Source organism: Dreissena polymorpha, chromosome 9 (genome assembly GCF_020536995.1).
Source record: "Dreissena polymorpha isolate Duluth1 chromosome 9, UMN_Dpol_1.0, whole genome shotgun sequence".
Lineage (NCBI taxonomy): Eukaryota > Metazoa > Mollusca > Bivalvia > Myida > Dreissenidae > Dreissena > Dreissena polymorpha.
Genome location: NC_068363.1, coordinates 96,529,406 through 96,543,613, shown reverse-complemented (window position 1 = coordinate 96,543,613; position 14,208 = coordinate 96,529,406). Strand labels below are relative to the sequence as shown.

The 14,208-nt window shown below is 35.5% G+C and overlaps 2 protein-coding genes across 2 annotated transcripts in view; one reads left to right on the top strand and one right to left on the bottom strand.

The window, feature by feature from the left end:
- LOC127844294 (ubiquitin-associated domain-containing protein 1-like) overlaps window positions 1-2,620 on the top strand; it is a 30,869-nt gene extending 28,249 nt beyond the window's left edge. Inside the window, exon 10 of the mRNA XM_052374388.1 lies at window positions 429-2,620. Within this exon, the coding sequence (XP_052230348.1) occupies window positions 429-592 (164 nt within the window). The 3' untranslated portion in view covers window positions 593-2,620. The remainder of the gene's footprint in view (window positions 1-428) is intronic.
- A 627-nt stretch (window positions 2,621-3,247) lies between these two features.
- On the bottom strand, window positions 3,248-8,882 carry LOC127844296 (uncharacterized). Its single transcript, XM_052374392.1, has 4 exons — window positions 8,716-8,882; window positions 5,491-5,615; window positions 4,303-4,400; window positions 3,248-3,713 (listed from the first exon to the last, which is right to left on the bottom strand). The coding sequence occupies exons 1-4, from the start codon at window positions 8,716-8,718 to the stop codon at window positions 3,622-3,624; spliced, it is 318 nt and encodes a 105-aa protein (XP_052230352.1). The 5' UTR covers window positions 8,719-8,882; the 3' UTR covers window positions 3,248-3,621.
- Between the last annotated feature and the right edge of the window lie 5,326 nt (window positions 8,883-14,208).

Here is a 14,208-nt window from a genome sequence, read left to right as displayed (position 1 = left end):
TTTGAATGTCATACAAGCTTTCATGTATAACTGTACTGTTCTATGTCAGACCCCAAATGCTTTCTTGTTACGGCCACTTTTTGTTAATAAAAGCCATTTATCTTGCTACGCTATAGTCCATATAGGCCTCGTTCTGGGAAAGCTGAGCCTAATGCATGCGTTTAAAGTGTCGTCCCAGATCACTCTGTGCAGTCCGCACAGGCTTATCACAGAGGAAACTTTTTTGCTTTTATGGATTTTTTGTTTGTTTAAAGGAAGTCTCTTCTTTGTTAAATTCCATTGAAGGTGGAAATTGTTGTCCTTGATTGGCCTATGCAGACTGCTATCACTGGCTGATCTGGGACAACCCATTCTTCACATGGATTAAGCACTTTTTTCCCAAAACGTGGCTAATATTGTCCTTATGTGCTGTGTTGTGGTTCATCCAGCATTCATCCAGATGTTGGAGCACCCTCACACTGCCAACCAGTGGCTCAGTGACCCTGAGACTGCTCCCCTGCTGGTCCACATCTCCAGGATCTACCACGCAGAGAAACACTCCCACCAGCAGCAGCAACATGAAACCAGCACGGCAATAACACAGTCCAGATGATCACCAGGGGCTTAAGCTACTCTAATAGAACAGTTTTGAATTGAAGCTGTTGTGATGTTAATTATAGAAACAGTTTAACTCGGCTGTGATGCCTTCAACACATGCAAGTGTTTTATTGGAGATGTAAAGATAACTTATGTTTAAAAAAGATTTTGTACTGCATATCACTGTGTTTGATAAATTTCATGTAATTAAAATGTAGCTTGAATAACTTACCTCCTAATATGCTTATGTGAAAATTCCAGCTATGTAATCAAGTCTCAAATAATGTATTTCGGTAAATTTTTAATCATTTTATTGGTGTTTTTGTTTTTTATCTGCAGCAATGACTAAAGCTATTTGTATCTTCCGAAATGGTGATTCACAGATATTGGAGTTAAGCATTTATATTCCCATGGTTTGACATTAATGGATTGTTATTTATTATTTTGATCTGTGTTTAACCATAAGGGTGCCTTTTAAGATATAAACCAAAGTGCCAAAAGTTCATTTTCTGCCATTTTTTTACTTGTTTATGTATTATACACTTACTTCTAGTATATTAGGGGGTCAATAGAGAAAATGCATCACCTCTGGTCTTATGACATGCACATATTGTCACATGGTTCCACTCCAATTATATTTATACCCAAAGGGAGCCACATAGTTCTGGGCTGTCTGTCCACACTTTTTGGTTTCTGCTCTTTTACTCATCCAGTTTACATATCATATTGTCATCAAACTTTGTGAAAATGTTGATAAGCATAACTAATTAAGCCCAGAATATACAATGAAACAAATTCCATACCTCAACGCTTTGCTGTTTCAAAGATATTTTATTGTTTTTACTATAAAAATATAAGGAAAACAAGTACTATTACTTTTTTTTATATGCTGGGTAAAAATTTAAGTGTTTAAAGTTGATGGAGGGCAATAACTCTGAAAATAGAGGAGCACAGCTAATGGTTCATGTGCAAAACACACCCTCTCAATGACCTACTACCTATTAAGTAAACTTTGAAACCTCTCTGCAAAAAGAAATTCAAGGGCTGAACTCCAAAGTGCCTGATGAGATTAGGCTGGTAATTTGAATACCTGGTTTGATATTTGGTGTTTTACATTTCATGGTGTTTCTCTACCATGTTTGTTCAACTTGGACTTCATACGTTGGTTTTGAGTAGATTTGCAGTGCACACAAACCATTAATCCAGCTCCCCTATTTTTAGAGTAACAGTCCCTTAATAATTTGGTTCTGATTTTATTTGAATAACAAATTCAAATCAAATCATAACTGTCAACCAAAAACTAATTTATGTGCCCAGTTGGATTTTACGAGGGCATCTGTGTATAATGAACGCATGTCTTCATTAGGAAGTTATTGACCTTTATATTATTGATATTTTAAATAAATTTTACCTTTTTGAGAGTGATGTGTTGAAGTTATAATCCAAATTTTATTAAACTGCATCTAAAAAAAAATATGTGGGAAAGTGCACATTATCACGTTGCTCTGCTCCAATCAGTTTTTTGGAAGTTATTGACCTTTTCATTACAAATAGGACATTTTTAAGAACTTCATTTCAGCACAAAATCTCAGATATCTTTAATCCCCATTTGATGAAAGTATACTTATATCCTTTTTTCCTATAGTTCCATCCATTCCTATAGATTCTGCCACTGATGACATATTTCTGATAAAACTAGTTATTGATCTTTATTTAAAGCATTATATCACAAGGATGTTGTTGATTTTTATCAAAACACATGGATTTTAGCTTTTATTTGGAAAAAAAGTGTGTGCAAATTAAGCATAGATTGTTTAAAGGCCAATAATTTTGAAAATATTAACATTGAAACAGTATGTTGTTGTTTAATTTTCTATAAGAAGACATCTTTAATGATTTATCAAAATGATGACTGAACAGATTGATTGGAAAGATATGAACAAAACAGTGTTTCTTCCTAGAATTGGCCTGTTTATAGAGAAATATTTGAAATGTATTTTGCTTTACATGTATTTTGTTTATAATAAATAACATTTGAATCAAATGTCTGACTTTAGTTGAAATTGTTTTCAGTAAAAAAAATCAATTTAGCAATTTAAATACTGACCGTATATACAGGAAGAGGTTTATAGGCTTGACGTTTTCATATTTTCAGGTCATTCCACTACAATGAATTTTCACGGAGTTATTATCTTTAATTAGAATTTAAGTTCATTCCTGTGCAACTCTGGAAATTATTGCCAAATTCAATGACAATTTTAAGCAGCTTGCCTCCCACTTGATCTTTTGCTGATCAACAGGTTTTCTGGTATGTTGATATTAAATGGAGTTGTGTCATATACTTGTTCCAATGCTTTCAAATAACCCATACATTTTCAAAGCACATTTTCAGGAAGTATCCATTAGTTTCATAGGTGTTCTTGTTCACATCTGTTCAAGTGGCATACAGATGGTTACGGTAATCAGCCATATAATGAGGCCGACGTGTTGCGTCTGAAGTGACAGACAGATGGTAAATCAGCCATACAATGAGGCCGACATGTTGCGTCTGAAGCTTGGACTAAACTGTTTTTGACATGTTTCTTAAACTGTTGTAAGTGGTTGTATGGTGGCATGATAATATTCTAGGCTAGTTAAACTATAAACAGACAAATTGAGTAAGATTACTTGGTTGATTATACGATGAAACAGCATTTATTTTCCATATAACAATATTTACAAAATGCTATGAAATTATCATACAAAAAACCTAGCACTACTTCTCAGCTAGGTGTTAAACAGTTTATACTTGATACAGTGAAAATAAGTCAGTGGATAGGTGTTTACTTATGACAATATCACTACATACCAAGTTTGATATTGTATCGTTATTGATGCATCATAATTTATTATTTATTAATGTCGTAAATGACAACTTCCACTTTCATGGCATCCCCCTTAAATTGGAGAGCATACAGAATTTGAGAAAAATCTTTATGTCTGCAATGTTTTGTCGCCCTCACTGCACACACATAAAAGTGTTCAAGATAGAGGAGCTGTCTCCTCTTAACTGTCGGACTCCATGGCTGCCCCCTCTGTGGCTGCCTCAGTACTGGTTCCCTGCTGTGGCTGGGTCCTGCCAACCTGCTGCACCTCCACTGTAACCACACAACTTTAAGGGTAACAAGGGGCTACACAACAGTAGTGGTACCTCGGGGAAACACTGCATCAGGTTATATTTCAGAACTAGTGGTACCTTGCGGGGGGGGGGGGGGGGGGAAACACTGCATCAGTCTATATTTCAGAACATCAGAACAAACTTTTATTTAGGATTTTTTTTAATGTCAACAAGAGATGTGTTTGTCATAAACACATGTCCCCTTTTGCGCCGCTTTGAAGCCATATTTTTGACCTTGAAGGATGACCTTGGCCTTTCACCACTCAAAATGTGCAGCTCCATGAGATACACATGCATGCCAAATATCCAGTTGCTATCTTCAATAATGCAAACGTTATTGCAAAACTTTAACCAAGGTTAAAGTTTTGAGACACACAAAATGAATGAATGAATGACAGACAGACAGGCCAAAAACAATATGCCCCCGATCTTTTCGATCTGGGGGCATACAAAAAATGAAAATAAACCAACCGCAACATACAGAAAACTCTTATTTATTTCAGCTAGATGAAGGACATTGTTAAGATCCTAGACTCATACCAAGAAAATCAGATAAAATGGTAGCAAACCTTCCATTTGGTTTTTGCTCTTCTCTGCATGCCGTAACCTTTTCAACATCTTCCGCTTCCTTTTCCCAGACACTCGGATATTATTTGTAGGCTGTTTGCTACAATGACACATACAGATAATTATACAACTAGAAACATGTTGCAGACACTACTGCCCCCATGTTTGGACACAGACACTTTACATTCTAAAGAAGACAAAAAGAGAAAGAGCCACTATTCTGCCAAATGTTGTTGCAGCAAAGATGCTTTTCTTTACGATAATCTAAAGGTATACATGAAGGTATTTCATTAGCATTCTGTTAAAGTTTGAACCAAATTCACAAAGCAATTAAAAAGGAGATGACTACACACAATTTAAGAGACCTTGCGCACGAATGTCATTCAGTTGTGAAAGTTTGAGCAAAATCTGGAAGGCAGTTATAAAGGAGTTGAGTACATGTATACAACATTATCAGGCTTACTAGTATATTATCTTTTGTGATAAAACAATCAATTGAGAGTCACTTGTTGGTTATATTTTATAATTTAAGACAACCCATACGTATACCTATTTGAACTGTCTGGAATCAAATAAATTTCATAAAGTAAATTTTTCATTGAAACTACTAGATTTACCATTAAAACCTTTGATTTTTTATAGCAACAGAAAGATAATAAATTGATTTCAGTTGCTATTATGCCAAGTAACTTGTATATTTTATAATTAAATGTGTATGCAAAGTAAGAAAAATCACTTATTCACTTTTCATTTAGCCCCTGACATACATAAAATTGGAGGTGAGGGGTACAATTATTTTCTTCACAAATGCATTTTAATATATACGTGGAGCTATAACTAAAGGGACCTTTTCATAGATTTTGGTATGTTTTGAAGTGTGTCATTAAATGCTTAAAATTGATAGATGCAAACATGGGAACTAAGGATTTCTAGTTTGAAGAAGTCATGAGAAGAAAAAGTGTACCGACTGCACACACGAAAGACGGGGATTTTGGTATCCTAAAAGCTCACCATATGTACTGTGTGCTCCAGTGAGCTAATAAATTTTGGGACCTAGGTTTGAATTGTTTGGATTACATGTATAAGAATTAATGATAGAAATTACAATAAAATTACATTAAACAATATGTTAAAAATGAAGTACTAGTACACAGACCCAGTATTTATGTTGCATAAAAAAACAGGCTTACGCTAGTTTCTTCTTCTGATCTTTGCTCATCAGTTCAATGTTTTCAACCACAACTGTCTTAACCCTGCCCTCTTTCTTGGCCTGTTTCTTGTGTATTCTTTTCAGGACATGGGGTTTGCGTTGTCTCTGTGGAATGAAGGAAAGCCAGAAGGAAAAACAATGTACACAACTCAGGGACCTAAAATTCCCCCAATATACTACTTACCATGTAAGACTAGTGTTTTCAAATCCTAACTTGCCTCAAAGAAATCTGTACTTGCCCTTAAGGTAGCGCACCTCTAATGATTTCCCGCGATTTATTTTACGATAATTGCCGATCTTCAATCATCGCTTTTTTCCGAGAGATGCATTTTATTTTTTTCAAACTTCGAATTTTGATATATGTTTAACTTATTCATTTAGAATATATTATTTTCACTATAAATATTGACTTTGATCCAATTATCATCTGAAATATACGATTTCGCGATTTCTTCAAAAATCGACGAGCCTTTTTACCTGTTTACTTATTGATATATAATTTAAGGTTGCATTGATGTGAAGTTGTCGTGGCCCAGTGGTTAAGGCAATGGACTAGAAATCTTTTGGGATCTTCCCGCGCAGTTTCGATTCCTGCCGACATCGCATACTTTTTGCGACGCGTTTTATTTCTTTTCTAACATAATTTGATTTAATTTAGCACATAAGCTATGTTTATTGTTAAATATGTTGAAAATTGTATGCACATCCTTCAATTTTAAATTAAAACAACGTTATGGCGAAATTGATTAATTTACTGCTGAAAATAGAATGATGCATGTTGCATTTTTATTTTTATTTCAAAAAGTAAATGGTAAATCTGTCTATTTTTTGGTATTTTTGCTGTATATAGTGTTTCTATAAAAACTAAGTTTAAAATATAACTTAAATGATACTATTTTGAATTTTATGACACTTTGTTTTTAACCGACCCAATTTTTACTTGGCTGAAATCACTTACATTTCATGGCGCTATTCCATAGATTAAAATTTGTAAAAAATAAATGTCTGTAAAATAATACGTATTTCATCTTGTTTAAACTTTAAACACCTTTACCATACATGCCATACGTCCCGGATTGTCCGGGACAGTCCCGGAAATGAAGAACTTGTCCCGCTGTCCCGGAAATCTGTCAAATGTCCCGGAAATTACACAATCCATACATACTTGTACCTTATCTTAGGCTTTACTGCACCTCGAATCTGTGTATATCTGCAGCCTCTCCATGACAATGCCTACCCGAATAGGCAGACTACGCTAAGTGTCAAAATCGATCAATTAACAGGGGTCCTGTTATCATATCGATTGTCGAACATTGTTTAATGTGGTTGTTAATTGACTTGAATCTACTACGTCATTATTTCCCGCTGCGTAAGGGCAAAGGATAGTTATTCACACATCTGAAGTCCAACATCGCTGAGTACCGTAAAAAATTAAAAGCAGTTTATGTGCGCACGTTTAACCGACAAAGAAATTGAGTAAAAAAGTAAGCATATAAAAACATCATTCTCACTAGGTTTATTATTGTCTTGTTCTAAACCCCGAGTAAACATAACGTTAAAAATAATAAGTGAATTTGAATTGCGTTTGCCATGTCAAAACGCCCAGCGTAAATGAATAAAGGCGTATCAACAACTACGCGTTACACACCGGTCTTAATAACAATAACGCAGTGATGTCACCATCCATGTTTAGAACGCTTACACTGAAAACACGTGGCTTGTATCTAGTAACGGAAGTAGTAATGTTTAATTTGACGTTAATAGATCAAGTGTATTTCGGATAGGCTTTCGAACTTTTGCAATTAACGATGCGAAACAACAAAAAAAACTTACCAAAAATGCATATGTCTATAAATATCGCTACATTTTATACATGTCCCGGAAAATCGGCAAAAGTCCCGGACAATTTAACTCAATGTCCCGGAATTGGTCTGAAAAATTATGGCATGTATGCCTTTACTGCATCTGTACACACCAACTGCATGTCCATATTTGGAAATTTGAATGAATTATGGAACTTTTATATACCCCAGGGGTAAAAATAAACTGGACAAAAGCCGAGCGTGAGGGTGGTTTTGCAAAAATCGGTATATTTTTTTAAAAAGCATGTAAAGCCTACCTACAAATTTGCATGTAGTTCAGTGAAATGATGCTGATTAGGAAAATAATTAATTAAATTACATTTGGATATGTGCCCATTAGAGGTGCGCTACCTTAATACCTTTGCATTTTTTGGTACACAAGCTGCAATGGGTCTGAACATTTTTGCCTCACATCATCACTTGGTTTAGTCTTGATTGTTATAAACAAAGGTTGAATAGATTTCTGTTAAAAATATACATTCTTAGTTTGGTTGGTAATAAGCACTGTATTTCTGTTTAAAAAAAAGATGTAGGCGATGTCGAGTTGACATTTTCAATGTTTGTATGGTATTTTATGATTTTACAAATTGAAAATGCACTCTCATGGTAAGACTAGCATAAGATGAATCAAGTTTTCTTGATTGCGAACTGGCATGTGGGATTTTACAAACCTGTAACTATGAAGTGTGCAGAAGGGGTACGACTAAATTGAGTATATGACTCATATCCTCGGATATGACTGAAAAGTTCGGAGTTCGGACATGAACATATAGCGGCTTTTTAAATGAATTATTTTCCTTTATTTTTATATGAAAATCGTTTTAAGAACAAAAATACACTCCGTTCATGGGTAATGTTACGATCGAATGAATTTTAATGTGTTTTTCATTGGCATTTTCATTTCAGTACCTCCAAATTCATATCGGCGAATATGAACGAGCAGTCGGAGCACCGCTTTTAGGTTGCTCTATATTTTGAGTTAATGTTAACATATTTATCACATATTGTGAAATTTTCATTCAACAGTGATTAATTTGTAAAAATAACTGCAAAAAAACGCATAAATATTGCCTATATTCGTTCATATTCGCACTTTTCGTTCATATCCGCGGATATGAGTCATATACGCATTTTAGACGGACCGTGAAGAAGTCTTCAAACTCGTCCGAAAATTTACAAATCCGAATATATGTTAATTACAGTAAACAAAAGCAAGTAAGAGATTTTTATGCATTATAAACTTTCGATATCATTACAATTGCTTGTCTGATTAAGAGGCATTGTGTATAATAAATAATAAAGTTAATATCTCCTTTCTAAATACAGATATAATAAATACCAACCATTTTAAAAGTTGCTCACGTGTTGTTGTTTTTATTGAAGGGAGGTAAAAAAAATAATTAAACAACAGCACGCATGTGGGTAATCTCCATGCAGAGTTGTCGTTCCTTGCGCTCACATCCATGAATGTGATGTAACTGTCGTGCAAGCGATTCGCATGTGAGTTTTTCTTATTTAGTATACCGTAGAAGACCCCTCGCTGAGTCATTGTCGTACAAGAGTGTGTGTTGTTGTAGTTTATTTACAGGTCTTTTCCGCATCTTCACGACTACATTAGGTATCGACCTGATGATTTGTCGTACAAGAAACTATGTGCAAAAACATATATAGCTATAAGAAAAAACAAGAGGGCCTGAAAGGCCCAAAGTCGCTCAATGAGATTCAAAGGAACTGACCTATTCTGTGCAGCCCAAGATGTCATTAGAACAAAATGTACTTACCAACTTTCATGACTAGTGAACACACTGGCAGCCACGTTTTTCAACAGACCAGACCCATTTTCATACACATCCAAGATATCATTTAAACAAATATACTGACAAAGTTTCATGAAGATTCATAAGTCCATATAAGTAAAAATGCCCCGCCCATTGGTGGCCATGTTTTTCAAGCAACTGGAACCATTTTCGAACTTGTCCTAAATATCATTGGGACAAATCTTCTGACAAAGTTTCATGATGATCGTACAATAAATACGGCTTCTAGAGTGTTAACAAGGTTTAACTATAGCTATATAAGGAAAAATGCCACGCTCCCTTGGCGGCCATGTTTTTCCACCAATCGGAACCATTTTCGAACTCATCCAAGATATCATTGCGACAAATCATCTGACCAAGTTTCATGATGATCGGACAATAAATGTGGCCTCTAGAGTGTTAACAAAAGCATGATATATATAGCCATATAAGGAAAAATGCCCCGCCCCCTGGTGGCCATGTTTTTTAAGCAACCAAAACGCTTTTCGAACTCATCCAAGATATCATTAGGGCAAATCTTCTGACCAAGTTTCATGAAGATCGGAAAATAAATGTGGCCTCGAGAGTGTTAACAAGGTTTTACTATAGCCATATAAGGAAAAATGCCCTCCCCCCCTGGCGGCCATGTTTTTCAACCAACCGGCATCATTTTTTTACTTGTCCAAGATATTATTGGGATGAATCTTCTGACCAAGTTTCATGAAGATTGGACAATAAATGTGGCCTCTAGAATGTTAACAAGATTTTACTATAGCCATTTATAGCCATATAAGGAAAAATTCCTCGCCCCTTGGCAGCCATGTTTTTCAAGCAAACGTAACCATTTTCGAACTCGTCCAAGATATCATTGAGACCAATCTTCTGACCAAATTTCATGAAGATTGGGCAATACATGTGGCCTCTAGAGTGTTCACAAGGTTTTACTATAGCCATATATAGCCATTTAAAGAAAAAGGCCCCGCCCCTTGGCAGCCATGTTTTTCTAGCAAACGTAACCATTTTCGAATACATTCAAGATATCATACAGACCAATTTTCTGACCAAATTTCATAAAGATTTGACAACAAATGTGGCCTCTAGAGTGTTAACAAGGTTTTACTATAGCCATATAAGGAAAACTGCCCCGCCCCCGGGCGGCCATGTTTTTTCACTGATCTGGACCATTTTCGAACTCGTCCGAGATATCATTTAGACAAACATTTTGACAAAGTTACATGAAGATGGGCATCAAATGTGACTTCTACAGTGTTCACAAGATTTTTCGTTTTGTTTGACCTAGTGACCTAGTTTTTGACCCAGCATGACCCAGTTTCGAACTCAGTCGAGGTATCAATAGGACAAATGTTCTGACCACATTTCATGAAGATCAGACAATAAATGTGGCCTCTAGAGTGCTCAAAAGGCAAAATGTTGACGACGCACGACGCACGAAGGACGACGGACAAAAGGCGATCACAAAAGCTCACCATGAGCACGTTGTGCTCAGGGGAGCTAATAACAAAAATAGGCAGTCTAGCTAGTGGCTACATGCAGTTTGATGCCCCCCATTCCTTGAAAGTTTTACGGCTGTGAGCAGTAAAAAAGGTGGTATGGCGTTGGTTACATAGTGGTGTTGCTGACGAGAAAGAGGCATGGCTGAGGTAGTCTGTTCAGACTGTTCTGCAGTATGGGGCGATATACCTGACATTGCTACTTCTTGTGGTTGACATAGCAGGTCGAAGTTATAACAATTCCAAACAATAAATATCTTAAAAAAAGGAATTCGGAGTTTATCCTGACTATGAAATAAAGTTAGAAATTGTATGTATCTAAATAATTATATTGAAAACTACGTATCTATATAATTATATTGAAAACTAAGGTTTTATTGTTGTTGTTGTTGTTTTCACTGTTTAGTCACATATCCACCGCATGAAATTTGTGTTATTCAAACCACAATAGTGTTCGTAGATAGAAAGTATACTACGGGAGATCACATCTTATGTGCCCTCGTAAGTCTTATTATAAGTTTATTTCTTCCCCATCGAAATATACGGTATGTTAATATTTGAGTAACACGCAGTTTTCTTTCGAAATATTCAAAGCGCTCTTTCAGATTCGTTTCTCTGAAGATTTAGTGACCGATATCTTACCCTGAAATTCTGAAAGATGGGGTTTAACGCTTACCGGTATTTGCCATTGGGCCAAAATTTGTGTCTGTGTGCGGTATAAACATGCAGAGAGTAGTCCTGAATTCCTTACACTGACAGTGCCACATCCTTTTCGCTGTGATGTGGCCAAAGTAATGGCGGATTTTTCTCGAAGCAGCCGAGGCAATATTCGAAATTATTCATTTGGGTTTACTGGTTTTAGGTTAAACCTATATATTTTATCTCGATTGTATCGAAAGCGCAATGCTTTTTTGAAACGCTCTCAAGTCCCTTTTCTGGGACTAGAACCAGTACTTGGTGGCTTAGGGGAGATCTAATGGACGCCCCCACAGTTGGGATCGAATCCGTGACCTCCTGTTCGCTGGACAGACACCATATCCACAACGCCACGGCAACGTTTAACCTTTGCTGGCGTTATATAACGGTCATTTAAGGTGAAAAGCTGGGTTAAGGCTGCCAAGCTAGCGCAGTGATTTATACACCTTCTCACCTAGGCGACCCGTTATCGATTCCAGTTCCCGGCAGCATGTGAAGCCACGATACAAGGCCACATCAAAATTGAAAATTATTTTAGGAACAATGAAATAGCTAGACATTGCAGCTTCAATTCGAAATTCGCCCCTAAACCTTGTTGGAAGAAGTATATGCTTTATTCGCCCACTGCCTTGATAAATGTTTACAAAGCTGTTAAGGGAGAGAATGTGTCCGTCCTTAGAGCCTCCAAAATATACAGAGTGCCTGAAAAAAAAACTGTGACAGGGTCTTGGGAAAAATCCAACAAGTCACAGAGATAATGGGATCTGCTCAAATGTTCTCACAACTGGAAGAATCAAACTTGGGCAAACATTTTCAAACCATGGCAACCTATGGGTATGGTTATACATGTAAGGAATGAATTGACGTAGCAACCGAGTATGCTGTTAGCATTGGAAAGAGAACCCCAAATCAGGCATTGTCTTTCCATTGGTTAGAGGGCTTTAGAAGTAGATGGCCTGAAATGAAGAAAATTAATCACAGGTCTTCAGAGTTGGTCCGTGCTAAAATGACAAAAGAGTCTGTGGTTATGGAGTATTTCGGTAACATGGAGTCATGCCTAAAAAAGCACAACCTTCTTGACAAACCACATTTAGTGTTTAACGTGGATGAGAAAGGCATCACTTATGAACACAAACCACCATGTATTATTTCCGGAGCTGACCCTACTTCACATGCAGATACCTCAGGTAAAGGCCAAACTGTGACGCCCATTGGTTGTGGTATTGCTGGGGGCCAGGCTTTACCACCATATTTTGTTTTCCCTGGAAAACGGGTCATGCCTGAGTTGTTGGTTTGCTATTCATCCGTTAACGATCCAGCAAATGCACAAATAACATAAATTATTATAAGTTCTTATTTTAAGTTTTATATCGGGTGTATAGGTCAGTATTTTTTGTAAAACAAAGCTTCAACATTTAGGGAAAAATGGTTATCAGTGTGTGCATAATGAAGAAAGAAAACTGCCATGAGATCATTAATAAAATAATTATGATGTTTGTATACTAGTGTATGTAAGTTTATTTGATCTGGGTTTAAACGGCTGTTTAAATTTTAACCTCTACAGTAGATAATTGATGATGATGATTTCAATGTAGCTGGTATTTGCATAAAATCAGTTGACGGAGAATTCATTTGAATACATTCACATTATAAAGAACAACTGGAACATTTGTATAAGAACCATCACCTCGTATTTTAAACAAAAACATAATAACAGAAAAATCTGGATTGATGACTTTCAAATATTCGCGCCGTGGTAGTTCGCATTACGTATGCCGCAACTTACACATTCTTTCCAATAATAGTTTGAGAGGAGAACGCTGATTGGTCGTGAAAAAGTAACCGTTTATTTGATAGGTAGATGTGGGATAAGACGGTCATGTGACATAGCAACGTGTTTAGTAGCAACAAGCTGCAAAACTGTATGCAACGCATTTAAAACAGAGCATTATTTTCGTCACAAAAATGAGTTACGGAAAGACATTTATCAAAACTGATGTTAAAATAGTTTCGTAAGTACACTATTTATAAAATATTTTCGACATCGTCATTTATTTTGTATCAGATATTGAATAAAATGATTTATTATTCATAAGTATAAGCGGGTGGGGTGATGGTAACACGATGAATTTATTATAAATATCCAATTGAATTTTTTGTTTGTAAAATGCCGTTGATTACGCGCATATAACGCATAGTTATAATAAATGCTAATGTCAATTTATCTAGTGATAAATAAATTTGCTTGAATATAGAAACAAATACATCTTAAAATACCTTTATCGATCATGCTTTTATTTTATTATTATTATTATTATTATTATTATTATTATGATTATTATTATTATTATTATTATTATTATTATTATTATTATTATTATTATATATGCTAATATCAGTTGATTTACGGTTCAACAGACAAATTGGTTGATACATTACCATGTATTAAATTTATACTATAAACACGTCGGCATAGATTTTAAAGTTTACAATTAATAAAATGAAATATCGAATAAAGTCGGAATAAAACAGTTATAAACGGAAAACCTTCCACAACTGTTTTGTTTACTTACGTGACCTTTGAGAAATTAGATGTTCAAATATCATTTTGTCAGTGTCTCATAATACATAGTATTTTTGCATGAGTAAAATATTCCACAAATCCCGATACTTTTTCCCAAAGAATATTTAATTTGTTAAAAGAATAATTCATTGCCGAAAACATGATGTTTTTATCCCACATTTTGTTACCCGACGTTTTAGCACATTTTATCACCTTACCTTTCAAATAGCAACCATATCTCACTATTGCCCTTTTCAGGACATGCGGCTA